The following is a 27,592-nucleotide window of genomic DNA, read 5'->3' as shown; positions in this document are numbered from 1 at the left end:
TCCCTTTTACCCCAGGGTGTGCGAGAGCAAAATGCAACTGAATCGGAACCTTTGCCCTTGACTTGGCACTGGGGTGAGCTGAGTCCAGACTTGCCTGTGCCTTGGGACCGTGTGTGCAGCATCGTGTTTCCTCTTAGGGAGATCCAAACTTAGGCAGGTAGAGGGAAGGCTTTTTCTGCAGCTGCTATTGTCTGCTGCATTCCTGCCTCAAGCTGCCTCTGTCCATATATAACTCTGGTTTCATTTCACTAGACGTTAAATGCTGTCATGTGAGTTGAAGAATGTGACCCTCAGGACTTCTGGGGTTTTCTGTTGCTTTCTTTTCCTTGACAGAGTGCAGTTAAGCAGAGAACCCCATGTTGCTATTTCCTGCCAGGCGAGTTGGTCAGGTTTCTCTGCAGAGTGAATCTATCTGAATGGAAACGATTACTAAAAGCTGCTGATTCTGGCGCCTCCTGAATAGCTAGTGCAGGATTTTGTCTGTGAGCTTTGGGAATTAGTGCAATTTTAGGCATTGGCGGGAACCCATTGATCCCAGAACAGACTTACTGCTTCCAGGTGAATCGTGATGAGCTGAGATTTGCAGCTTCCCCACGTTCCAAGCAAGGGTTTGTTTCCTGTACACAAATAGGAACTTTACAGCCCTGCAGTCAGCTTTTGCTCTTGAACAGCTTCCTCCATGAGTCAGAGGGCTGCAGTTTAATGATAGCCAAATTTTGGTGGCTTGAGCCATTTCTTCCCTACAGCGCAAGCTACTTATTGCTGTCCTTGCCTCACTCAGCTGTTCCTGAGGCTGTCGTGGGATCTGCATTGGAGACCTTGTCAACAAAGAGGTCTTTCCCTCCTCTGGTGTTGACATGGGGTTTAGATTAGGGGAAACCTTATTCCTTTCTAGGTTGCAAAGGAACCCCTGGATTGGACTGATGCTGATACACCCCAATGCTGCAACTTGCTGACTAATTTCTCTTTGTAACACTGGGAATGTTTGAGCTCTGAGCTTTGTGGTACTTTTAATATTGGGTTTTCTGCCAAGGCTAGAAGGCTTAGGTTATAATACTGCCAGGAGGCTTGGCACCAGCTGTGTCCTTTGCTTTCCATGTTTAGTTGTGTAAGGAGCTGAAGGACTTGCAGAACTTCTCAGGCAACACCTGGTGCTGACTCTGGTTTAACCAAGGCTGCTAATACCTTGGATTTGTGGCTCCTGCAGCTAGCCCTTAATGTTGGCTTGCTTTAATTTTTGATGCTGGTGATAAGAAGTCAGAAGCAGCAGGCTGATTCCTTGAGGACAAGGGTGGTCTGAAGGCTGGTGGGAAAGGAGGGCAGTGGACTGAAGTCCAAAGAAAGAAACTACTTCCTTTCATGAGTTCTGAGTGGATCTTTTGGCTGGTGGTCTCAAAGGATCACGAAGGGGTGAAATGCCTTGCTTTTGGGAATGAGGCATCTAAATCCTTTGTGGTTTGGTTAAAAATGCCTGTCTGAGCTTTTGGGCTGTTGCAGTGGTAAATGCAGGATCCAATTTACGTTGAGTCACTCAGTTTACATTGAATCTGGAGTTTGCCCATACGGGAATATTTCAGAGATTGGAGGAGTTTTCTTCTTAATGGGAGGGAATGATGTCTGGATTACAGCTTGGGTTTGGAGCCAGTCACAGTGTAACTGGGGCTGGCTTCCACCCCTAGGCCTTGTCTTGGTGAAAACAAATTTGGTCAGATCTGGCTGGTTTTCCACATCAAGGAAGCACCTGCCCAGCTCAGGGCCCTGTGTTTGGGTTGGCAGAGATGCTGTCTTCTGCTCAGAGCTGGCTCCTCTGACACACACTCGTTCAGAGCCAAGGAATCAGCAAAGTTATAAAGCAAGAGATGGCTTGTGCGCAGGTTGCACTGACCTGTTCTAGATCTTACCAATGCAGTTAGGTTTTTGGCAGTGAATACTGACCTCCTTCCAAGTACACAGCAGTGTTTGTTCTTTAATGGCATCAGTGTTGGAGCTGTAAGGGCAGTGAGCTGCACTTTTCGTTGCTGATCTTGGTTGACATTAGGCTAGAATAAGCTTTAACATGTTAATGGCCCAACCAGGCAGGCTCTGGTGATCAGCACCACTGATTTTCTTTGGGCTTCTTCCTGGCTTAGCTGAGGGTTTCTGTGATGCATCCTCAGTGTCTGCATGTCGGAGACTGACAGGTGTGGTGGAAAGCAGACATGAAAGGCCCAAGGAGGGCCAGGTTGAAGGCCATCAGATCTGCAAGACAAGCCCCAGGGAAATACCTTGTTCTGACTGTGCTGTGGCCTGTATTTTGTGTGGCGTACGCAGGTGTTCCCCTTGTAATTTTAGCTCACGCAAAACATGGGCTCATCTTTGCACAGTGGGGGTTGCTGCATGGAACAGAACAGGTGGGTGTGCAAGAATTCAGAGTGACAGATGAATGAACCATCTTCCCCTCCACATCCCTCATACTCCTTTTTAAAGCCCATCTGCCTCATTGTAAACTCAAAACATCCCCTGGATTTGTCTGTAACTGGGACAGCATGAGGTATTTCCCACACAGTCAAGGTCTTTGTTAGCTTAGGTCAGCTTTTACTGGATCTAAAACTGATGGGCTGCTTTTTTTTTTTCTTTAAGATTTTTCTTTTTAATTGTTTTAATCCATTTCACTGCTCTGTGCTGTTAATGCAGCCAGCTCAGTGTTAACCCTTCCTAGGAATGTGAGATCCCCTGTCTGCACAAGCAAACTAGCCTGTAGTCTCTGCTGCGTTGGTCAAGAGAAAGGGAAGAGAAATTACTGCTCTGATTTGAGATGTACATAGTGGTATGATCCACAATGAGAATTTTAAGCCTACCCTTTAGGCTTCTGACCTTGGGAGATTGTGTCCCAGCTTTGAGCTGAGACGTGCAGGAGAGGGGGAGTTGTAGCAGTTCACAGGCTGAATAGTCATTAGGACATGTTAAAAAGGGGAATCCTTCCCAGGTCTACATGGCTCTGCCTTTGTGTTGTGTCCTGCTGCTGTGAGACAGGCAGCTGGGGAAATGGGCACTTGGTTCCTTTCCTGGTTGACTTTGTCCGCTTGATCTGCTGATGTTGTTATATTAAAGGGAGTTAGTGGTGATGGTGGTGCTGTGGTGGGCTAAGGTGGATCCAGATAGAGGTGTGCAAAGAGCAGTCATCCCTTCCTGAAGTGAGTATCCTGACCCATCTCATCCCCACAGCTGCTGAGTGTATGCCACAGCCCTGTGGGGTGTGGGGCTGGACAGGACGAGGCACAGGGAGCTAGACTGGCTCAGAGAAGAGGGTGCCCATGGTCTCAATACCCGCCCCATTTCTGCCAACGTTCATTAGTGGTTGGTTAAAATAGACCATTTCTTGGGGACGTATCCCAAGAGTCTTCCCTGGCAACCAGGAGCAAAAGCTATTTGGCCAGATCCTCTTCTGGGCCATGGGTTTTGTTGTCCCAAGGCTCAGTTTCAAAACATTAGTGGTGAATGGTTAGTAGCTGCTGCTTATGGTGTCTCCTGGGAGGGGAGAGGCATAGCTGTTCTGGAGGGGTTTTGACTGTGGGGTGACTGAGAGCAGAAATAAAGAGTTGGTCCTAGGTGCTCTGGATTGTGCTTCTCACTCCCTCCTGCCTTCTTTAGAGCAGTGAAGAGTAACAGGTTTGAAGGGACTATTTTCTAACAATCAGCCCTCACCAGAGACAGGCAAATGCCGTATCTATCACATTAGGAAATAAAACCACCTGAGAATTGGGTTGTGATTTCTCAGCTCTGTCCCTAAAATGTTTCTTTAGCCATAGCACCGCTGAGTGGAGGGAAGCTTTATGGGCAGAGGAACAGGCTTTGGCTTCAGACCATTTGTAAGATACAAATGCAGGGGTTTTGCAGCTCAAACATCAGTGCTGTCAGCCTGGATTAAGCTGATGTGCTGAGTTGCACCAGCTAATTACCAGCACTGCTCAGCAGTTCTGACCTCCCAACCTGCCAGAATGGTATCCCATAAAAATGGTGTGGGGGCCACTTCAAGGTGGCCCTTTAATTTTAATCTCCTGTGGATGTTGGATATCTGTGCATTCTCAGGCTTGTCTGTAACACTGCCAACAGATGTGTCGACAAACACAGGTTGTGATGGGTTTGGGATGAGGATGGACTGGTAATCTTTGATTGCCTCTCACCCACCAAACCATGGTCTGGTGGTTTCTGGTGGAGTTGGGTTTTGAGTAGGTAAGGAAGAAGTGAGAGGCTCAGCATCTCTCAGGTCCTAAAGGTTAAAGTTTTCCCAGTTTTACTACCTTGGTAATTTTCTTTCAATGTCATTGTAGTGGAAAAAAAGTCTTCAAGGAATTCCTGTAAATGCCAGTGAGGGGACTTCATTGGAGATGGTGAATCTTATGGATTTTATGTGCTGACTACCCTGGTCTCCAGGATCAAGGGGTGCTTCTGCTTTCTCTTCCTTTCACATTGCAGCTTCAAAGGCAGCATTTGTTTGTTGCCCAAAGGGGAGGCTGAGTGTGAAATAAACATCTGCAAACTCTGAAGCGCTTCAGTGTTTACAGATGTTTGTGGGAGAAAAGTGCTGCAGCTTAAAAAAACCCCAAAAGCAGTTGGATGTAAATACAATGTAATCACAGATGATTAAATGTTCCAGTAGAGTAGAGCCCAGGGTTTTTTAACTCATTTTGTTCTCTCTGTGGTGTCCTTTAGGAGAAAAGGCTTATCAAAGTTTCTGTCATCAGCTGATTTCCCCCCCCCCGCTGCTATAAATAATTGCTGCCTCTTTTGTTTTCTAGAGCGAGTACATTGCACCCTGTGATTGCAGACGGGCGTTCATCTCTGGATTTGATGGCTCTGCAGGTACCTTTCCAGAACTTAGGTTCTTGCTGAAGTACATAATTCCCCTGTAAAGAAATATTCTCATTCATAACACAAAGGCAGGATGGAAAAGGAAGCCTATCCAGCTTGTTTGAACTGTTTTCTTCCCATTTCAGCATCTGCAGAGTTATGTCTTGGCTGCCCACTGGAATTATGTAATATCAGCTCAATAACAAGTTTTCAGAAAATGTTTGACCCCTGAATGAACCCCTCAGAAAGTAAAATCCTGTTAACTCTTTCATGTGGTGCTTGTAACCTGCAGTCATTCCTTTTGATGTGCAGGTTTTTACACTGACCGTTTGGGTGAAGAGTAGATGGACTTCAGCTAGCCTCTCTGTTTAAACAGAGCCAGAAACTGCATTTGGAAACTGAACGCTGTGGAAAAGTTTGCTTATCTTGCTGAGACAGGATGTTTTCTTGGCTCTAGGATAGGTCTGTTTCAAAAGACCTAGTTTTCACCCTAGCTGTGCCCTGAGCTCTGCAGCTTACTCTGCTGTGTGATTGTTGGAAAGTCGCTTTAGGCTTTTGAGGTCTTTTCCTCCCTAATTGCAAATTGGTTCAATAAATACAGCTACCTATGTATTTGGAGAGTCCATTCACCACTTCCTATGAACTACTCTGGGACCTCATGTGGAAGGTGATAAATCCAGGGCTCTGAGCTGCTGTTAGTGGATAACATGAATCCTGTATTAATTTCATGCCTTCTGCATGGCCTCTTCATAACCTTCTTCTCTATTTTGGGCCCTTGTTATGTTCTTGAAAGGTCTGTGTTTCCAGCCTACCAGTGAGGTTTCACCAGGGGCTCACCTTGTGTTTCTTGCTTCATCTTTGCAGAATGAAGCAGCTTAAAATGGAGTTTGTCTTTGGGGGAGTTTGGTAGAAGACAATGAATTCCTATTTGGAAACTCTGCTCTGCTGATCTGGGCTTCAGTTTCTGGTGACAGAGAGTTTGGCCAAGATGCAGAGACTCAAAAGACATTTGTTTTGGAATTGCCAAGGGCAAGGCAGCTAGAGTGCCTTGCTGAGATGTCACTACCCCTCAGCCGTCTGCTTGCATCCCTCCATCTGGAGTCAGGGGAATGGGACAGCCATTGAAACCAGCAGAAGTTTATGTTTGTATTTCCTGTTCAGCCATCTATGTTAGAGCTGTAACATTTGGGAAAGGGGTGCAGCTGACAGCTGGAGTGATACCCACGTCTGCTGGCCTATAACAGCTGTTTCTTGTGGATGGCCAGAGCCCAGGCTTCCTCCTCACAAGAAGATGGGATGGAATCCGGGGACGTACAATATGTGTTACTGTGACAACAACCAAATGGAGACCACAGTCTCTGTTACAGAAGGTTTGGAAAGTCCCATTTACCCACTTCCACCGACTGGCTGAGATTGCTTAAGTTGAATTCCTCTGAAGCAATTCACTAAGCTGCATCTTTGTGCATACTGTCCCTGAGAGGATTTGGAAAGTTGTAGTGCAGGGTAAACAGTGAGTATCTCCGCTGAAACTGGACTGACTTTTGAACAGTGAGAAGAGCTGCCTTTTTGGGACCTGGGCTGCATTTCAAACACTCCCCTTGCTCTCTCTGTCTGCATGGTGGCTGCCCAGCTCTAAATCACTGCATCTTTCTGCCTTCCTGCCTAGGTACTGCCATAGTAACTGACCAGCATGCAGCCATGTGGACAGATGGACGCTACTTCCTGCAAGCTGCACAGCAAATGGATAACAACTGGACACTCATGAAAATGGGTATGCAGGAAGCTGGGATACTGCTCCACTGATAAACAGAGAACAATCACAGACCATTTGGTCACTTCACACATGTTACAGCTTGAGCTGTAGGGATTTCCCATCATGCAGGGGCTTAGGAACACCTTGGATACACTGCTCCTGCTTTAGTGTCCTGTGACTCTTCTTGCCCATGGGTCTAGACGTTTGTTAGTAGATGTATGAGATGCATTAGCATAGACTTTGTGGGTAGTGTGGGAGTGCTTCAGTATGACTGATGCTTTGAACATCTGTTTTTTTCTTTAAATCTTTGGAGGTCTGAAAGATACACCGACTCAGGAGGACTGGCTGGTGAGTGTCCTCCCAGAAGGCTCGAAGGTGGGAGTGGACCCTTTCATTATTCCAGCTGGTTGGTTTTACTTAATTTTATAACTCTGGGTTGGGCAACTAGATCTTGCTTCTCTGGCTAAGCTGTTGTGTGATGGTATGTAGATAACCATGTTTCAGCCCAGATTGGATGGTAGGTTAGACTGTTATGCCAAACAGGTTGGATTTTGGTTTTAGGCATGTATCATGAGAGCGCCACAGCAGTGCATCGAAAACACAAGGCACAAGAGCTGCTCTCTGGGCTTGCAGTGACTGTGCCTGAAAAGCAGAGTCCAGGTTCACCTCCTATTGTCTGTGCTGTGGCTTGGTATGGGCATTTCAGTATGAAGTTGCTGAATGCCTTGGCCAGCAGGGGAGCCAGAACACCCAGGAAAAACTCATGCTGCTGCTACTGCTTGGTGGTCTTGGTACAGCTGCAGCTTTCCCTGTAGGAAGCACATTCCTGGAGAGGTACCATTTTTATCAGATGAACGAGTATCTACTCATGCTTCAGAGCCCACTTCAAAGGTCACTGGAGGGAAGGGGGGACATGTGCTTGATTCAGATGGACTAAGGATCAGTCTTGTGGCTTTGTGGAAGCTCATCTGGTCTCTTGTCTAGCTTAGATCTAGCATGGTTCTGCACTGGGGTAGAGGAGACCCTTACAGCACCCTCTGGGGTGTATCAGCTGTCTTCCAGCTGGAGCAGTTCTTCTTCAGCTCAAGCATGAGGCTCCAGGACTGTGAGGTTCTGTACCTGCTGCTGGCTGTAGCGGTTGTGTTTTTGGAACTCTAATTGCCACAGCTTTTGTTTTGTTTTTAAGGGAGTGGGAGGAAGGAGGAGCTGGAAGGAAAGGAGGAGACTCGGATTCTTGAGTCTGCCCTCTGTGAATGGGGCCATGGTTGAACCAGTGTGTGTTCTTCAAAGCCATCACTCTTGACTCCTTTCCCTTTGGCAGACCAGTGGAAGAGGATGTCCAAAGCCTTGAGAAGTGCTGGCCATGATCTTGTGCCCATCAAAGAAAACCTGATAGATACAATCTGGACAGACTGTCCTCAGCGCCCCTGCAAGCCTCTCATCACGCTTGACCTGAGTTACACAGGTGAGAAGCTTAACTCCCAGTAGACAGGGACTGTTTCTACTGCCCTATCCCCACTTTGCTTTCCTCTTATAATGTAGGGAGAAGAACACTACTGCAGGACCTCTGTCCTCAAAACTTAAAATAGCCATTTGTTAGAGGCTAGATAACTTCAAAACAAATCCATGTATGTCTGAAGGGCAGCTCGTTTGAGATGGTTCATATCAGTTATTAGAAAGGAGGAAGGAGCACAAGCACAATGTGTTTTGGCTGCCTCCAAAATCCAATGTGTCGGTCTGTGTTTGCATCATCATGCCCAGTAAAGCTGGTGACTGTAGCTATTCATACTGTGTTTTGCAGGGGTCAGCTGGAAAGACAAAATTGCATCCCTCCGTTCAAAAATGGCTGAGAGGAAAGTCCTGTGGTTTGTGGTAACGGCCTTGGATGAAGTAGCATGTAAGTCATTGCATCTCCTTTCTCAGGTCTTCCTACAAAATAAATGTCCTTCCTGCCTTGGGAAGGAAGAACTCTGCCAGGGTGAGAGGCACTTATGACAGCCCATGTGTTTGTTAGAGGTCAGTTAACTTGTATGACGTGCAGTGGTGATAACAGGTCATAAACAGCAAGCCAGTATTTCTGCACAGTGCCTTATTACACCAGGGCAGCTCCTGAGTACGTTTTTGGCCCAGGAAACTGCAAATCACCACCTTTGAAAAACAGCCCAGGCAAAGGGAAAGGAGTTATATATAAAGCCTGAGGCAGTTTGAAGGGGAAAAAAAAAGACCTGTGAGATCTTCTGGCTGTAAAATATCCTGATGCTGCCTTACCCTGTGGGAAGATGGAGACTGTTTTCTGCTGTAGAGTCTGGGCTATAAACAAAGCAATGCAACATGCAGCTTTGTATACATAAGGCAAGGGTGGAGTACACAGCATTCACAGTAATCTTCCTAATTGTCACTACTTTTTAAGTCAGTCTCTACCTCTCCAATGTTTGGCAAATGCTTTGGTTAAACAAGTAAGTCAGGGCTCAACTTGTATTTCCAGATCACTTTAGTTGAGGGTCCCAGGGTCCTACTGGAGAGTCCCCTCTCTTTGGGGCCCCAAGGATGACTAGGTCTTCACACCCTGGCTCCCAGCCCAGTGTGTAGGAAGGGAGGATGGCCAGAAACAGCAGGGGTTTCCCCAGGGCTGTTGTTACTAGTGCTGTGTATCCTTTGTGCAGAAATCACCAGCGCACAGCCTGGTGCAGTGGGAACATAGCACTGGTAGGTTGTGAGTGCTGCTATTGCTTGTGCCCCGTGTCTGATCTGCAAAGGTAGAAATGAAGGTTGTGTGTTCCTAGCAACAGCACTGCCAGCTCAACGGCTGTGGTGCTGAGTGAAGCCAGCTTGCCGTGGTCTGTGGGCTCTCCTGGATCTGGGACACTGAGCAAAGAGCTTGTTTCATGAAAGAAGTGCTTCTGAGCGTGGTGAATATGACTCCTCCCCAGGGAGGCCTGCGTGAGCAGAGATTGTGTGTCTCACCTTTTCAGGCGCATCTCCAATTAAATTAATGATAAATTGGTGCCCTGAGGTGGTTTCAGATTAAATGTCTCCAACAAAGCCAAGCTTGGTTATGAATCAAAGGTTTTTAAGATGGACCAGAGGTTATGAGAGAAGCTTGTTGCCGGGTGCCTGGTTGATTTCCTATCCTAAAGGGGGGAGAGGGAGAAGTTGTCTTTAATTTCATCTAGTTCAATTCACTGTATTAAACACCAGACAAGTTTCTGGGGACAGAAAGAGAGCCACAGAGGAGCCTGTTGCCTCCTTACTGCGTTGGGAGTCGGCTGAGCGAGGAAGTTTGTACCCTTGCAGTAAAGAGTTCTTTGTGGTTCTTTCCTGCTTCCAAGTGACCTCCTCCTTCCCTGGGGAGAATCAAACTCTATTTTTACTTTAAAGGCAGAATTTGCACGGTTGGGTGAATACAGTGCTGGGTTGTGATTTAGGACATGTTGGTTCTTTTCCCAGCTGTCCTGCTGGCTGGCCTTATTGCCTTGAGTAACTCATTTCAGCTAATTGGATACCCTGGGGTTTTTATTTGACCCTAAAATCAGGAGTTTGGAGATGCTGAACATCTACGTCCCCTCTTGACTTTGCCTGGAGTTGTGTGAGACTGTGCAGTCAGAATGTTGGAGGCACCCAAATGAGAGGCCTTTTGGGAGTATTTCAAGTCTTGCCTATTGTGTCTCCTTCCCTCAGTGATCAAGAAAAGGATCGGGATGAGATGATACCTTGTACCTTTGAAGTCTTCTGGCTGTCGAGAGGTGAACTCTAATTGCATTGCACAGACCAGAAAGGGCAAATACTACTTTTTTATTCCCCCTTGTCTTCTTTGCCTGTACCTTTCTTCCAAGGCAGCCCTCCTTTAGAAGTTAACCCCCAATTTCCTCGCCCGATGGGAGTGTTTAAACTGCAGTTCTGGTGCCATCTCCTGGCAAAAACTTAGGATTGCTGGCAAAGCAGCAGGACGTGGGACAGCTGGGTGGGAGCTGGACCCACGGCGTGCACCCGTGACGACTCATTGCTTGATTGTGTTTTGCTGCGATTATTTTGGCTTTCTCTAATGTTGCAACAGATGAACCAGGGCTGTGATTCTTGGCGTTCTTATTTTCCAGGGCTTTTCAACCTCCGAGGCTCTGATGTTGAGTACAATCCTGTGTTTTTTGCATACGCCGTCATAGGAATGAACACAATCAGGTGCTTGTATTCCCTTCTTCTGTCCCCCAAGATGCATTTTTTACTGTGGGAGAGCTGCTCTAGCAAAGCATTTGTCTTTTCAAAATGCCCACGCTTGGGCACTTTGATGTCCTTTCTGAGCACTTTTATCTTCAACTTTAATTGCTCTCCTCCCCTGATCAGAGCTAGAGAGGCAGCCAAGGGCTCTGCTGTGCTCCTCAGCACATCAATTGGCTTGCTGGGTGACCTTGGGCATGATGACCGACCCCTCTGTCTGTCGCCCTGAGATAATACAGAGGGACCCTTGAAGCCCTGGGTGAAATGTGGGTTAGAGCCAGTGCTGGGCTGGCTGTTGGAAAACTTTACTGTTATTGATGAGTCACTTCAAAACTGCAGGGACTGTGTAGAAAAGTTTCAGGACTGGCTTGTGACAGAAGGCTTCTTTCCTGTGACTGCCCTGTATAATGAACCTCAGCAAGCACAAGTCTTTTGGAGGCATCTCCAAGCTGCTAGCTAGATGCATCTGAGGTATAAAACCCGGCTGGGTGAGTACAGGCTGTATGTGAAGGCTGAGCTGAACTTTCCAATTTAGTGAAAGTGAGAACAGTGTGATATTTAGAACAACATTAACTTTCTCTTTCTAGATGTTGCCCTTAAAAATAAGAGAATGGCCATTATTTGCCTCTGTTACTCTCTCCTGCTTGAAGTGCAGTGATGGGATACAGCCAGTTTGAATGTGCCATACAAACAGAAATGCTGTCAGCTCCTTTCCTCTCAGCAGGGTGGTGTATCTTAACTTCAAAGCAAGATTTAAGCAGTGTGAAGGCCAGTGGTTAAAACAATATAGTGCAAAGTATAGCACATAATTAACTAACTCCTTTCTCCCTGAAATGTCACCAGGGTGGTTTCTCCTTCCCTTCCTCACTCCAACCATGTCAGATATGGTCCCACCTATCTTTTCTGTCTGGTTTGTTTCTTAGGCTCTTCATTGATGGTGACCGAATGACGGACGCAGCTGTGAGGGAACACTTACAGCTTGATTCCACCTTGGAGCCTGAGTTTAAAATCCAGGTGATGCCCTACGGATCTATCCTGTCAGAGCTGCAGGCTGTTGGTGCAGGCCTCTCACCCAAGGAGAAAGTGTGGCTCAGTGACAAAGCCAGCTATGCTCTGACTGAGGCCATTCCCAAGGTTAGTGGCCCTTGAAAAGGAAAATGTTTTCCTCTTTTCTGCTCAACACGGTCAGGAATGGTGTTAATGAGGGCAGCTGCATTCAGCTTCCCATCTGCAAAGCATGATCCAGGCTGGAGCTTGTGCGGAAAGGATCCAGCCATGCTGAGGTATTGAGGGGTTGTTAATCCTGGGGTTGCTCTTGCTGGAGCTGCCCTTCCAACTCACTAAGCTGATTTACCCAAAGAATTGTCAGCTTAAGATAAGACCAGTACAGGGAGAGAGGGAGCAGGGTGAACTCGGGTCATGGTGCCTGTGCATGGAGCATCAGCCTTATGTGGACCAGCAGTAAGAGCTGGAAACTTGCAGAAACTGAAGCAGTAAAGCTGAGCAGGACATTCGGGAGCAGGCATTTGGCTTGATCTAAGTGTCTGAAGATGGTTCCCTTTATCTATTTTAGTGGCTTGACATCCTGTACCAAAGACAGGAGGTTCAGGGTGGTAGAGTTGCTGCAGCAGGGAACCTTGTGAGGACACGGATAACTTGCAGGCACCGGTTGTCCATGCAGTGAGTGCATCTGCTGAGGGACAGTTGTAGCATCAGAATCATTTCAGTACAGCTGCACTTGCTGTACTTGTACTTAAACTTGGCTGTCTGGGAGTCCTGCAGTCCACCTAATATTCAGTAGTCATGAAAGAAGATAGTTGGGGAAAGGTATGTCCTGCCTGTTTCAGGTACTGCAGAGGTGTGCTGCAGGTGTGTGTATGATACAGCCATACCTGTGACAACAGAGCTAACTCATGGGGCCTGAGCGCTTTTTCTGTATACAGCGATTTTAAGAGTGGTATCAGCTTTGTGTCTTCCAGAAAACAAAAACCCAAGAGCAGGGTCTGTTAGGGTATCCCTAGGCTGCCACAGTTTGATAGCAGCACACATCTCTGCTTACGCTCTCTGGCTCTAATGGCCAAACTATCAGGTGTTATTTTTCTCCAGTGATGACATTCACTTATACACCTTAATAGGTTCATTGCATGTGGTGCATAAGCACAGATGGTAAAACCAAACAGGTCTGGAAAGTTTTGTTACTTTCAATATATCCCTTTAATATGGAATGTGGCTCTCTGTGCCTTTACACTGACCTGAGGGAAATGTGCAGTTTGACTTGTCTAGGGTTTTTTTGTTCTAAAAACCAACAAGTCATGTATGTGAGCAAGAGAGACCCTTTCTTGCCCCTGGTCAAAAAAGGGGCACCTTAATCCATTTCTAGGTGCAAATGGCCTTTTTTTTCATGGTAGCAGGAAGCAAAGGGTCTGGAGAGCATTCAGGATAAATTGTTGTTGCTCTTTTGCCTTCAGAGTAGAATTGCTGTAGTTGGAGTCAATGGACTAACCCCAGTTTGGCTAAATTGCTGTAGATGATTTACTCAGAGCATCCATATGGAGAAGTACAGCAGGTCTGGCCTAGATTAGGGGATGTAATGAGTTATAGTGACCTTATTTACCTTGTTAGCAGTTTTGGCTGATACTGAGTCATCAGAGTGCTACATGGCCTCTCTATACAGTGAGAGAGTCCCTGCCTCAAGGAGCTCTGTGCAATAGAAAGGAGGAAAGGAAGGACTGAAATGTCTGGAATAAAAACCACAGAGAGAGTCATGGGAAGAGCCAAAGGTTTCCTGGTTCCTCATGCTGGGCTTTTTTCTTCAGCTTTACACCACTTTACACCAGCTGAGCAACTGTTCTGGGGTGCTTTGAAGAGCCCTACTGTTGGAAGTCCATCTACTGTCTGTCTCCATCAAAGCCAAATATTGGCACTGGCAAAAATCCAGTCCATTGTTAAACACAGATCTGCAAACCCTTTATGGATTTGCTTACAGCTGCATGTAAGTATGCTTTTCACAGAAGATTGGTAGAACCTACCAGTATCTGTAAAAGGCAAACCAGTCTAAGAATCTTACTGTTGAGAAGTTTTGTCCTGAATCTGATAAAAGGACTTTGCTGACTTGTGGCTTCTTCAGTACTTTAGTTCCTGCATAATGTAGTGTAATTGTCTTGCTATTTTTAGATCTCTAGGATTTGTGTGAAATTGGTCTTTGCTGAGGGTTTACCAGGCCTGTGGTTGTGTAGGTGCTCATCCCATCTCCTCATACATAATGAGTAGAGCAGAAAGCTCTGGGGCAAAAGATTTCGTTCTTGATCCTTCTGATGCCAAGTGTGACAAGGCTTGGGCAAGTCACCTCAGTTGGTGAATTTCTGAAGACGTGCTCAGAACCAGCCAAGCATTCCTGCAAATCTAAGGACAGCTGATGTCTGGGGAAGTGGTAAGGGATCAGCTACTAGTTCTTAACGCAGGGCCATCCCATCCAGGCACAGGAAACTTTTGTCTCAACACTGCTGATGTAAGCTCCTTTCAGAAGTGGACAGCATATAATGCTCAGCTTTGCAAAGGCCTTTCGTGTTTCTTGAGGTATTTGTCAGAGCTGATCATTAGAAGTGATGATGCTCAGTGCTGGAGGAGCCAGACCCTTGAGGGGCCCACCAGGTTCAGCTCCAGTGCTTCTAACCTGGGCTGAATACCCTTTGCTTCCTGCTACTTGAGGGTGACAGTCAGGTAACAAGTCAAGGTGACTTTTGGTCTGTTCGCACAGCCCAAATTCCACCTTAGTCCCTGGGATTGGTGTTTCTCATTGGCCGTCTCTGGGACTTTAATGTACATCAGCAGTAGGAAAGCCATGGCTCAGACATTGATATATATTCTAATTAGGATGTCCAAATCTTCACCCAGCTTCATGACAAGCTCCTTGTATTTCCTTGTGGCTGTTCTTCTTTCAGTCAGGGACTGTTTCTCCTCTTTATTCACCAGTGCCCTTAGCTGACTACTGGCAACCAGTATTTCCCGGCGCCAAAGGCTGAGAGAGACTGCCAAAGTACAAATTGTGGCCAGGCTGAGTTATTAAACCTGTAGGATTATATAGTCTGGTTAATCCACAAGTAATCCCTGTCCTTCTACTGCAGCCTTACCGATACCTCACCCCATACACCCCCATCTGCATTGCAAAAGCTGTGAAGAATGCATCGGAAACAGAAGGCATGAGAAGAGCACATGTAAGTGAAGCCTTGAGAGTCTCCTTGCACATGGCAAGAGGTTTGTTTTATGTTTAGGGAGAGAAATTTTCTTTCAGTTTTAGTGTTTCAGATTAAAAAGCAAATAAGAATTTGGATGGCAGGGTAAAAGTGGTTTTCTGTCAGATACGTACTGCTGCTGAAGCAGTGTTTTTTGCTTGTTTAGCATTCCCTTGGAGTGAAGAACAACATTTGTGATAGTGTGAGGAACCAACCTTACTCTGTTAGAAGACCCTGCAGACTTGAGAAGTGTTGTTTAGAGTATGAGCTCTCAAAGGGATGTTCTTTCCCCTTTTCTAGTTCTGTTGTCTTTCTCAGTGGAGTCTTCAAATTGTTATCACTTGGATAAACACAGCCTAAAGAACATAGAGAAATTCTTCGACACATGGTGCAAAACACAGTTCAAGATGTTCAGAAGCAGTCAAGTGTCCTCAAAGCACTCTTGATTTTGTGTCATCATCATGACACAATGGAAATGAGATTGATTTCCCAGGAAGCTTCATATTTTCAAGCAAAAAAAGCTGCCTGTGAAACAGGTTCATGGTAGGGCTGAAATTTTCTCTTGTTTATTTCCTGTTAAGTTTCAAGCAGCAATTTTCACAAGAGGAGAAATGTGCCAGTTAAAGCAGGGCTGGCAATTCTGGACTTGTTCCATATTTTCTGTTAGCTTCTTGGGAACTGCTACTTTCTATTTCAATGCTTTTCTTTGCCTGTTAGGTAATGGGAAGTAAAAATACTTGTACTGAGCAGAGACACTTTGTCACCGGCCACCTGAGGACAAAACTGTGCCTTGCTCTTGTGTACTTGTCTCCTTGCCTCTGCATGCTGTAAGCATGTAGAAAAAAGGAAGAAAAACGGGGGTTATCAGGCAAGAGAGAAGGCAGAAGCTGTGTGACAGACTGTGCTGCCATGTGCCCGAAGGGTACGTTCCCCTGTCGCATCACCAGATGTGTCGTGTGGTTACCTGCCACAAGCTGAAATGCAAGAGATTGTGTGTTGAAGCACAAGAGACTTGAAAGTCACGTGTAGGGTTTGCTGTGTACTTGGTAATTCTTCACATTATGATACTTTCCAGCAGTAAACCTTTATTAATGTTTATTTAATTGTCCGGATACATTTCCAGTGCTTGTATTAATTACAGGATGCAGAACCCAGAAAGACGTCTTAGATCATCTCTTAGTGTTTATGAAACTTGCAGGTTAAATTATTTTGCCTTAAAACGTGTTTATACTGAGGCTTGATAAATCTTTTTCCTTCTCAATTCCCTTTTCTTCTGCCTGTTTTAACACAGATTAAAGATGCTGTTGCCCTGTGTGAGCTCTTTAACTGGCTGGAGAAAGAGGTAGTGTATTAATATTTTTGACTTGGAGATTTTATTGCTGTGTAAAATTCTTCATGAGCATAAAATTTTCTAGTCTTCATAGTGCCTTTGCTAAAAGTGGAAAAAGTTGGGGTTTTATCTGTTGGTGGGGATTTCAGTCATGCTTTCATCCAAGGCCCCCATTCATTTTACACAGACCAAAGCCAGAGCAAGTGAGAAATGACATGAATAGGCTTAATATAGTGTTAATACTGTCTTGTGCTGACTTGGTGGTGTAAATCATGAAGTACTCAGTTTGGTGCAATACTTCAGAACTATTCTCATGGTAATCAGTATTGTCTGGCAGTATGGACAGATGTGGCATTTATGAATGGAGAGGTGCAGTCATGCCCATGTGCAGTGAAAATGGGATAAAGACAAATTACTCATGGTTTCTCTGGGTTGGAAGTACACAGTGAAGGTGCAGAGTGCCCAGTGTTACACAGCAACTTACTAAGCTGTGCTCCTTCTGTGCTACTGCTTGTCTGAGTCCATTGACTTTACCTATGGAAATGGCTTGATGGCTTCCCAAAGGTACCTTTTTACATGTCTGAGTACCTCAAGAAGTCTGCCTCAGGGGTTATGCAACATAGCTCTTGCTTCCCTTTGCTTGTTGTCCAGTCCTGGGGAAGTTGTCACAGATTTTAATTTACCAAATGCCTGAAGTAAAATTTAATGTCCTTTGTTTTTCCTGCAACTGCTTCCATTTCTTATTTAAAAGCATAGAAATTCTGCTAACACCATAGTTTGTTGGAGAGAACTGTTGAAACTTAGTGTAACCTGTCTGTGAAGAGTTGTTGCCTTGTGAGATGCTGCCTCTGCATGTATCTCTGAAGTTAATACTGCACTAACTGCTTCCTAGTCAGGGTTCAGCAGTCCTGCTTTGGCTGTCTCTGCTTCCTCTTCTCACATGCCCTGCACAATATTGCTAGGTTGGTGTTTGTCAGTACTGAGGAATGAGGACAAAAAACCTGGGAAGAGGTCACTTCAAGACTGGGTTTCATAATGCACAGACAAGGGTCAGTGCTTAAGCATTTAGCATTTTCTTGGTGTGCTAATTCAACCTACATCTTTGTCCAATAGGTTCCAAAGGGAACAGTAACAGAAATAATTGCTGCAGACAAAGCAGAGGAGTTTCGCAGGTAAAAAGTAAATCCCCTGTGAGGGTGGTTTCTGGGTGGCATTTTTATCCTTTGTTTTTATTTCATTCTTTAGAAATCCAGCTCACTCACAGATATATTTTACCTGAGGACAAGCCATTACTACAGGATGTCTTTGAACACTTGAAAGAGTGGGGGAAAGAAGTGGGTCTCTGGGGAGATACAAGTCCCAGCCCACTGGATCTTACCTGCTTTTCTTTTGAGATAGCAATGAGGAATGCCACAGGTTAGGACACTTAAATATGAGACAGTTGCCTTCTTACCACAGAGGAGTTGATATAAGAGTTAGATTTCCTTCTCTTCTGATGGAGAGAGAGCACCATTTGTGTTGAGAGATACTCCCATGTATACATCAACAGGGCCTCTAAAAATGCCTTTGAGTAAATAAGTAACAAAGAAGAAATTGTTCAGGTCATGTCTTCCCCAGGTGGTTTGGGTGGTGAATTTTCTGCTGGTAAGGAAAGAGTAGAGATGGAAAGCAGGTTTCCACATGGTTGGGAGGATGGGGCTTCAATTTGTAGAACTCTCCTACCCAAGTATGCTTGCCCAGATGGCTTCCAAAGCTAAGGCGAAGGCTGAGGTGATGTGAAATTGAGGATGGGGTCACTCCAGGTACCTCAGGTGCCTGTGTGTTCCTCTCACTTGTGCTGTAGTGATCACAGTCTTTTCTTTCAGCCAACAGAAAGACTTTGTTGAATTGAGTTTTGCTACCATATCAAGCACGGGTCCAAATGGAGCCATCATTCACTACAAGTAAGAGAAACACAGCTTCTCGTTTCATCCTTCAGCAAACATAGTTAGGAGGAGCTGTCAGGCTTCTTTGTGGTGTCACAACAGAGTACTCTAGGGAGATGTTGATTGCCATCTTGCTTTATTCCACCAGAGCTTCCACACTTACTAAATTAAAATTTCTCCCTGCTGGCAGCATGCATGTATTATCATGCTGATCTGCTCAGGGGCCATAGAAAAGGGCTATTTTGGGGGTAGAAGTCTGGGAAGGAGGAATATGAACTGCAAACTATTCTGAAAAATGTCCAGGAACAGATGTTGAGGGTTTTGCTGGAAGCAACAAAGCTATACTGTACTGTAGTGCTATTTTACTGTAGACAAATACACTCCTCAGTATGATCCCTGGCTCAGCATGTGTGTTTTCCATCACTGCCACAAGAAATCAGAGCCGACACATCCAAGCTTGCACTTAATATGGTTTCTGGACTGCAGACATGGGCTGGAGACCTTAAAACTGTGGAACAAAAAGCTTTGTGTTTAACTGAACAGGCCAGTTCCTGAGACCAACAGAACGCTGTCTGTGAACGAGATCTACCTCCTTGACTCAGGAGCACAGTACAAGTGAGTGGGATGAATGGTGCTATATTTTCTGCTCCCAGTGCCCACCTGCAGGGTCAGCTGCCCGTTGCTGTGGCAGGCATGGTAACATGTAGTTTTGAGCACAGTGCCATTTCACTGAGAGCCTGCTCATTGTATCACCTTTCTATAGCCAAGTGCATCAGTCAGTGGGTGGCTGATGTGTGACAGAAGGCTCTGAGCTGGGCTCAGGACAGCAGACTGGGGCTGCTGGCAAGCCTTGTCCAGGATAGGGGATGAGGTCTAAAAGTACAGTTCTCACCTAAGTCCCATTACCAGGGTAATGATAGCTTTGCTCTAAGCTGGTAGTGCATGTTTGTTTGTGTTGCAGCTCTGCAGGCCTGACTGCCCTGGTTTAAGCTTGGGCTGCCTACACAGCAGCCTGCACAGCTGAGTGAGGCACCTCCCCTGCCAGGTCTGCCCTGTGGGCAGGTTTGGCTAATGTTGAGGTCAGAGCAAGGCAGGACAGCACTGCCCTGTGGTGGTCTGTGCCTTTCCAGATTGAGATTCAGAGACGGGGTTTCTCATTGACAGTGGCCACTTGGGTCTCAGGTATGTTTTTGGGAGGGCGTCATATGTCTGTTGACTCACTCAGTACTGTTTTGACAGTGACATTCAGTGGCCTCAGTCTCTGCAGCTGTTTACTGTGGAACTCTGACTCCATGGAAAATAAAAGAAGGGATGTTTTTAACCAGTGTAAATAGATGAGAAGTGGCTTGTTCAGTAAGATGCAGGACAGGCCTGGCTGCTTCTTTGAGATGAGCTTTGTCTTTAGAGCTGTGCCTTTTTGTTATGTCAGTCAGGAAGAACTTTGCAGAAGAACCATACAGACATCCTTTGATAAGATTTTTACAAGGAGATCTTTTTTTCCTTCCTCTGGTGGCCTAATTAATGATTTCCTTAGTGCCACTATGAAAAGCAGCCCTTTGAATACAATATAAGCTGGACATCAATGGCACTTACCACAGCATTGTGACAGGGATGCTCTGCTCGGCCCTGCTAAGCAGTTAAACCGTGAGCTCTTTGTGACCATGGCCTGTGTGTGCTGGGGAAAAGCGTAGGCACAGGAGTGTTTCAAAGGGAACTCATCATTTAAGAGCCTCTGTGTTTTTGACAGCAGGCTCAAAATGATATTTGTTACAAGGAACTTAGAGCCAGTTTTAGACATCTCAGACTAACCCCTATCCAAATGCTGGATAACTTGTAGAAATCTTAGTACAAGACATCCTGAGGATGAAAGGGACGCTGTACCCCCTTTCACTTCTCTTTCCTGAGCTGGTAGCTGTCATTTGTGCATAAGTATATCTTTTTAAGCTGCAAATGAATCATCTTCCATACAAATTTGGCCTTTTCTGTTCTGTTCTCTACGGACAGGTACCAATTGCTAAACCTCAAATTAGCATCATTTTTTTGAGCAGTTTAGATTCTAATTTGCGAAGAGCTTTGCGATGCTTATGGATGAAAGATAACATTTTGAATTGTAAATCCTTATTGCTACATCTGGGACGTGTGTGTTCGGGAATTTTGGAGATTAAGAGCTGTTACATCATGAGCAGATGACTTTACCCAATTATGAGCTTGGTTGCTTTGCTGCAGTGCGACTGGATTTTCTGTGCATTCTCACTTTGATCTTTCTCCCCCATCCCTTTGCTTCCCGCGTCTTTGTTTGTCTCTGAAGAGATGGTACAACAGATGTGACCAGGACAATGCATTTTGGCACACCATCAGCCTATGAAAAGGTAATTTGACATCTCAGTGTGGTTTGTGATCTGATGCTTGTTATTAGAGATACTTAAACAAATGAGTAATGTGCCCTATTGCTATATAGTCGAAGTACTCTATCAAGTATCATTTATTTAATAGTGTGTGACAGCGTCTTGATAAAGACTGAAAAGGAGGCTGTCAGACTTCATATTTCCAAAACATAAACTAAGTGATTTAGAGAATGACACCTTTCTATCTTAAAATGCACACTTCTCATCTGCAAAGTGACATGTCTTCCCTAAATAATAAAATCAGCAGGCTGAGGATAGACATTACTGGCTTGTCCAACATGGGGTTTAGTTTAGTGCAAAGCTCAGTGTCTAATGCAAGGCTGCAGTAGTGGTTTGTGTCTAGTGTACCATATAAAAAACCAGTCTCAGACTTATCTGAGGAGGTCTGTGTTGGATATTCAGCAATGTAATTTTGTTTATTTTAAATTGCTTCTTTAATTAAAACTAATTTCATCATTATAGTTCACCAGGTGATGAAAATGTGCTGTAGGGTATGCTCAGGAAGTAAAACTACAGCCACAGAGAAAATCAGTCATGTAGGTCAGGTGAATCCTGCTGCTAAACCTGCACTCTGAGTTAGTGACACTCTCCTTAATTAGCAGAGAAATATCTTCAGAGTAATTTAAACTTATTCTGCTCATAGTTTGCTTTGACATTGCCAGCCACAGGGAAGCATGGGCAAGCCTTCCCAGATCCTCTGCAATTTGCACAAGATGCAGTCTTTCTTTCCATTCCTGGGGAAGACAAAGTTTTGCTTCTCCCTCTTTACTCATGGCACACATTTCTTTGACAGGAATGCTTCACCTATGTCCTGAAGGGACATATAGCTGTGAGTGCAGCCATCTTCCCAAATGGAACCAAAGGTGGGTTGGTGAGTTGGGGTGTTTTGACCACAGCAGTGACCTTTGGAGAACTGGTGGTCTGAGAGCAACGTTATGATTGACAGGTCCAGATGTGTTAGGCAGATGTTGATGTAACTCTCTGTGTCTGTTTCCATCACAACATTTTGGATTCTGGATTACCGATGCCATCTCTCTTGGCATCAACCGGTGCTGAAAGTTCTGAGGGAGAAAATCTGAAGGGTGTTTGAAATGCCTGGGTTTAGGCTGATGGCGACTTTCATCACTCAATGGCACTCTAACATATCTGTGGCCCTTCTGTCCTTGGAGTTGTCTTTATGCTTTACTCATGGCCCTATCAGAGTGAGAGGTCACTTTACAGCTTCAAAAGGACAGGCTAATTCTGTTCCAGTTAATGTGGAATCTCTTTTATTAGTGAGCAGCATGGAAAAATGACACAGGAAGAAGCTGTTTGGATTTTGTGCAGGAGAAGCTGTGACATACGTTCACCCCTAGTGAATTTGTTGCAGAGCTATTTTCTCCCTGATCAGACACCTTGCACAAAGACTCTTCTTTTTAGAGTTTTCTCTGGTTTGTATTCTTGGGTAGGTGAGGAAAAAGCAGCTGCATAGTGGTACAAGAAACCCCAACTGAAACTGAAGGGTGTCTGAGCTTGGACGTATGGGCTTGGTGTTCACAGGCAGGCCATAGAAATTCTCTGCATTCTGATCGAAACAATCTGAAATGACTGGCCATCCGGGCAAGAGGCCTGACTGATTAGTTCACCAAATACAATTGGCAAGTCTTCTATTTTGAGTTTGTTTAGTGCAGCTACCTTTAAGAAGGGTACTGAATTCTCACTGGGACATTTAACCACTAGATTCTTTTCTGAAAAGCCCAGTGGAGCAAGCAGCAGTGCAATGTTTCTCTTACAGACCATCTTCTGAAGAGCTGTGCAATGAGAGGGAGAGGGGCTCTTTGGTTTAGAAAGGGCTTGAACATGAGATTTGCCCAATCTGCCCTGTAACTTCTAACAATCCAATGGCTTGTTTGCTTTGGTTGATGGTGGGGGTTTTTGGTTGGTTTTTTGGGTTTTTTTGCATGTTTTTCAGGTTTGAACCTTCAGTGTGATTATCAGTGTCTCTGTGGGAGCCTGACTTGATCACATTCTCTCTCCATGTCTGTCTCTTCCCCTTGGCCTGCAGGTCACCTTCTAGATTCCTTTGCCCGCTCTGCCTTGTGGGACTGTGGTTTGGATTACCTGCACGGGACAGGACATGGAGTTGGCTCTTTCCTAAATGTACATGAGGGTCCTTGCGGCATTAGCTACAAAACCTTTGCAGACGAGCCCTTGGAGGCTGGCATGATCGTCTCTGATGGTATTTAACATTGATGATTCTCTCTGGTTACTGGGGGGGGGGGACCAAGCTCTTTTAAGATGCAGAAGGAATAAATCTGACAGTGGTGTTAAGGAAACGTGGGATCATAAGCTCTGGTCCTGCCTCCTCAGTGCGTTATTTTAATTGTCATTTAAGCTTTCTGTGTGAAGAGCCTCATTTTAGCTCTTTCACCTTCCGTAAAGCATCTTTGCAGTCGGGTGCTGCAAGCCTGCTGCCTTCTCTTTACAGTGCAAGCCTCAGCAGAGCTGTGCTGCTGGCCAGCCAGGCTCTGGCATGCTGCATCCCATTCTGCACTGGAAGAACTGGCTGCAGTACAGGCTGGACACCAAGCTTTCAGGAGCTAATCCTATCTTTACTATGAGCTATTTGAGGCAGCTGTTAAATCTTTACGTGCCTTATTCTTCTGATAGTAAATGAACAGCCTGCTTGGGTTTGCTGAGAGATGTTACATTCCTTCAGGGCTGCAAAGTCCTGTCAGGGAGTTGGGAGTGCTCTCTAAAATAAGTGTTTTGGGGAAGGTGTTACCCACCTGCCTTTTGTAAAGACATTAGCATTGTCTTTGGCTGAACACAACGTGTAAGGGCACCATTAGTATCTAGTATTTGGAAAACATGTACTCTGTGCTCTCTCTTGACTTGCAAGGAGACTTTCTGAGCTCGAGGGCTGTCTGTCTTGTTTCTCCTCTCTTTGAGAACTTTTGCTTTAACCTTGCTCAGGGCTTATGTGCAGATTAAGTAGAGTCAGAAATTTGTTTGCCTCTGTGGATGCTTGATGTCAAGATTGCTTAGTGACTTCAGTGGACTAAAGCCATGGAGTGGAAGTTTGGCCACAGGGAATAAGTATTTGCACAGTGCAGCTATGTGGCTTAGTTAATTACTGTCTGTTTCTGCAGAGCCTGGGTATTATGAAGATGGGTCCTTTGGGATCCGAATAGAAAATGTCGTCCTTGTGATCCCTGTGGAAACCAAGGTGAATGATGTGCAGAAGATGCGCCTTTTTCCATGACTCACTGCTTGTAAACCTTTAAAGTACCGGAACTTGAGGTGGGATCATGCTGCAGACAATTGAATCTTACTCAAGGTCTGCAAAACCTCAGTATGGTGAAGACTGATTCTAAGTCTCTCTTGCTAATGGGGACACAGAAGACAGTTCTGCTTCTGCAGAGTTTCCATAGCTTGAAACGTATATTTCAAACATATATGTGTATATAAAACAACTATATGATAGTTGTCATATACTTGTCAATGTCAAAGCATCTTTATTCAGACCCTTGAAGACCCATTGCTGTAGAGTTAGTTGATCTTCTCAAGTCAGGATTTTCTTCTCTGATAGAGAGTCCTCAGTGGCAATAGAAACAAAACTACAGACAGATTGTGATGTTATAACTGCCAGTCCGGCTGGGTTATGCTTTTAGAAATGCCAAACTGAAAATGACCATACAGTCATCAAGCTGAGTCCTGTACAATTGTAACATGGGACATGACCTTTAAGAAGTGACCATTGAAAGGAAATAACTAAGGCTTATATTGAGATTCTTTGCTTGAGCTGTAAGAAAAATGTTGTTGTTAAGTTGCTACCCTCTCATCTGAATGTTACATGGGTTGTTCTGTGGTGACGACATGAACCACAGAGTAAGCGTGATCTGGCTAGAGCTGTTCCTAAAGATTTACAACCCCATTTGTCTTTCTGCTGCAGTACAATTTCAAAAACAGAGGGAGCCTGACTTTTGAACCCTTAACCCTGGTTCCAATCCAGACAAAAATGATCGATGTTAATTTGCTGACACAAAAAGAGGTAAGTGAAACAGCAGGTTTGTATTGCCTTCTTTACATTAGCACCACCTTCTTGTGTTCTGCTTAAAGAACCACTGGCCTCTCTTCAATTTCATAGATCCAGAGAGCAATCCTGAGCAATCTGACTTGATTTTAAACTTGATCCAGCTCTGGGTGGGAGGGTGGACTAGACAAACTCTCCAGAGCTCCTTCCCATCTAAGTTATTTTATGTTGTCATAGGCAGCGAGGGCCCCTCCAATGAGTTTTTTGGTAGTTCCCTTGATTTATTTGCTGCTATCATCTCTCTTTTCCTACTCCTGCCTTAATTTACTTCTGTCAGACTACCGTGCTGTCTCCCCAGAGACTTATATTATGTTGTTGTTTGCATCTGCTCATGATCAGTCCCATTCAGCCACACCGCATTCTGCAGTAGCTATGGACTCTGAGCAGACATCAATGATATGTGCTCATTAGCATTTATCTCCTGAATAGCTTCATACTCTAAACTTACCGTTTAGGTCTCCCACTACCTTCATTAGTATTGCACCTTGTTTTTCTACCATACTCTTTATTTTGCCTCAACCCATCCTCCTTTTCTGAATGATAATCCTGTTTGCCTTTCTTTTTTCTGAAGAGGACTGAGGAGAGTACCAAGATCTGCTTGGTTACGTGTTCCGGTCAATAGGGCAACTTTTGTCTCAGGGCTGCATTGTTCAGTTAGAAGTTTGCAAAGCTATTTACTAGACTGTGCCAAGGTAGCTATTCTGGCTTGCTGGAGGCAGTGATTTGCAGACACTTTAAATACTTCTCAGCTGAACTGAACCTTGGCTCCTCGGAAGACGTGGGACCAATCACTTCAGTTGCTACCCACATCAAATTTACAAGTCACTTCTGTAATTAGAGGTCTGTCTCTTTGGGACAGGATCCCATCCCAGCTTAAAAGCTCAGTCCCAGAGAGCATAAGGGCGTACAAATGTCTTTGACTGTACACAACTTGTAAGGGCACCAACTCTTCCGTGCTTATGCTGAATGTCATACCCCTCCCTTTCTCTAGCGTAACTGGGTGGACGACTACCATCAGAAGTGCAGAGAAGTAATTGGAGCAGAACTGGAGAGGCAAGGCCGGCACGAAGCTCTCCAGTGGCTCATCCGGGAGACGGAGCCTCTCCTCAGAGCTCAGTAGCACCACGGTTGTCTGCGGGGTGTAGAACATCAGGGCCGCTCGGTGTCACAATGATCCGCATCTTCTTGACCCTCGACACCACTGGGAGAACGTTCTTCAGTAAACCTTTGGGAATCAGGAGGGGGTTCGTGTAGTGTTTGGCTCCCCGTGATGTGTGCGGGTGGTGTGGGGGTCAGGAGGTTACAGTCTGAACAGTTTTGGGGGGAGGGTTTGAGAATAGAAAGCAAACAAACTAAGCATGTTGCTTTGAAACAGGGCTCTCACTGAAATAATGGTTCTAAGAGGCAATACTGGAATATTTTATACTGCCTGGTTTTTCACTGTTGAAAACTCAGTATTTTTGCATACTTGGGTTCCAGTTGCTAAAATGCTACCACACAGCAGGACTGATTACTGAATAAAAGATTCCAACCCACTCTTTGCTCCATCTGCCTTCTCTTGCCGTCAGTGATGTGTTGGGTTTGACAGCTTGAAGAGGGGCAAGAACCAGATAATTCCACCTTTATGTGTGCATCCAGCTCAGCCAGTGACGAAACATGTGCAGGGCTGCCCGGTGCCAGGCACTGGGCAGATGTTATGGAGAGGCCTGACCAGAGCAGTCAGTTGTGCCTGTGCGTTGTGACAGATCGCGAAGGGACGTGGTGACACTCAGCAGAGGTTTATGTGTGCAGGGCACCCAGGCCAGTACTTCTCTCTATTGTTATACTTGTATAACCCTTGGCAGCGCAGGATGTGTGGGCAGTATCACGGAATTGCAGCTCTTCCTGGACACAAAGCAATTATTAAGTTAAAAAACCCTCAGTGCATACAATGGACGAAAGAAGGACTCTGCAACTCTGGTTTGGTTCCTGGCCTTGGGCACCAGCAACTGTGCTCTGGATCCCAAGCAGTGCTCAAAGACATCTAGTGGTGAAGGGAGCTGCTGCAGGTTAAACGCAGGTAGGAGAGCTTCCCCCTCCCCAGAGGAGTTCTCTGCTTTGTTGTCTTCTGAAAATCACTGTGTGCGAGTGCATCAAAGCGTCGTCCATAATGTTACATGATGGGGTAATAGTATGTTTACTAAAAGAAGTAATTCTTAACATGCTGAAGGTGTTTTGAGCAAACCTAAGTTTGATTTCATATCTAAAAAGAACAATCAGGGAACAGCAACTCAAATTCCTGATATTTTTTTAAAGAGATGTTCGGTGCAAATGAAAATGTTTGTATACAGAATTTTCTTCCCCTTTCCCTCCCAAGAGATTCTAAAAGGGAAATATTAATCTCTATAGAGATTAATGGAAATCTCTATAGAGATTTATTGAAATTAGTATTTCCCTCTGGAGTTCTGGAAATTGGAAGCAGTATCATGCAGCCAAACAGAAAAGGACTGGGAAGATAAACAAAGTTGCCGGGGCTCCTAGCTATGTTATCCAAGAAGGTGATAAACCGAAAGTGCAGTATGCTTGGAAAGGTCATTTTTGCACCGCAGCCCCTGCAGGTAGGAGCATGTATTTAAATATCCAAGTGGTTTCCCGTCACCACCTGGATGTATTTGCTTTCATCTCAGCTGCACCTACGGAAACCCAGCTCACACATCAGCCAGGCCACAGTGTCTCATGAGCTTGTGCTGTGGGCTAAAACAGATTGAGGAAAACATATCTGCCAGCTTCTGTTGCTTCTAGGTACTGACTGTGCCACAGAGGCGAGGGGTGAGTGAGGGATCTGACCAGG

The 27,592-nt window shown here is 45.3% G+C and overlaps 1 protein-coding gene across 8 annotated transcripts in view; it reads left to right on the top strand.

Annotated features, from left to right (window-relative positions):
• Positions 1–26,297, top strand: part of XPNPEP1 (X-prolyl aminopeptidase 1) — a 31,612-nt gene extending 5,315 nt beyond the window's left edge. For 5 of the 8 annotated variants that reach the window (XM_030487627.1, XM_030487630.1, XM_030487629.1 and 2 more), the window contains 18 exons: positions 4,779–4,842; positions 6,497–6,601; positions 6,897–6,989; positions 7,905–8,048; positions 8,385–8,480; positions 10,678–10,759; positions 11,719–11,929; positions 14,920–15,009; positions 16,319–16,369; positions 17,471–17,529; positions 18,223–18,300; positions 18,826–18,897; positions 20,591–20,651; positions 21,481–21,550; positions 22,732–22,905; positions 23,819–23,895; positions 24,622–24,720; positions 25,754–26,297. In XM_030487627.1, the coding sequence (XP_030343487.1) occupies positions 4,779–4,842; positions 6,497–6,601; positions 6,897–6,989; positions 7,905–8,048; positions 8,385–8,480; positions 10,678–10,759; positions 11,719–11,929; positions 14,920–15,009; positions 16,319–16,369; positions 17,471–17,529; positions 18,223–18,300; positions 18,826–18,897; positions 20,591–20,651; positions 21,481–21,550; positions 22,732–22,905; positions 23,819–23,895; positions 24,622–24,720; positions 25,754–25,882 (1,755 nt within the window). In that variant the 3' untranslated portion in view covers positions 25,883–26,297. Of the gene's footprint in view, positions 1–4,778; positions 4,843–6,232; positions 6,341–6,496; positions 6,602–6,896; positions 6,990–7,904; positions 8,049–8,384; positions 8,481–10,677; positions 10,760–11,718; positions 11,930–14,919; positions 15,010–16,318; positions 16,370–17,470; positions 17,530–18,222; positions 18,301–18,825; positions 18,898–20,590; positions 20,652–21,480; positions 21,551–22,731; positions 22,906–23,818; positions 23,970–24,621; positions 24,721–25,753 lie in introns of those variants that run through there. The other 3 variants (XM_030487636.1, XM_030487632.1, XM_030487635.1) reach the window with 3 other exon arrangements.
• Positions 26,298–27,592: the final 1,295 nt, after the last annotated feature.

The sequence above is a fragment of the Strigops habroptila genome, chromosome 5 (genome assembly GCF_004027225.2).
Source record: "Strigops habroptila isolate Jane chromosome 5, bStrHab1.2.pri, whole genome shotgun sequence".
Taxonomy (NCBI): domain Eukaryota; kingdom Metazoa; phylum Chordata; class Aves; order Psittaciformes; family Psittacidae; genus Strigops; species Strigops habroptila.
This window is presented reverse-complemented; position numbering and strand designations above follow the sequence as displayed.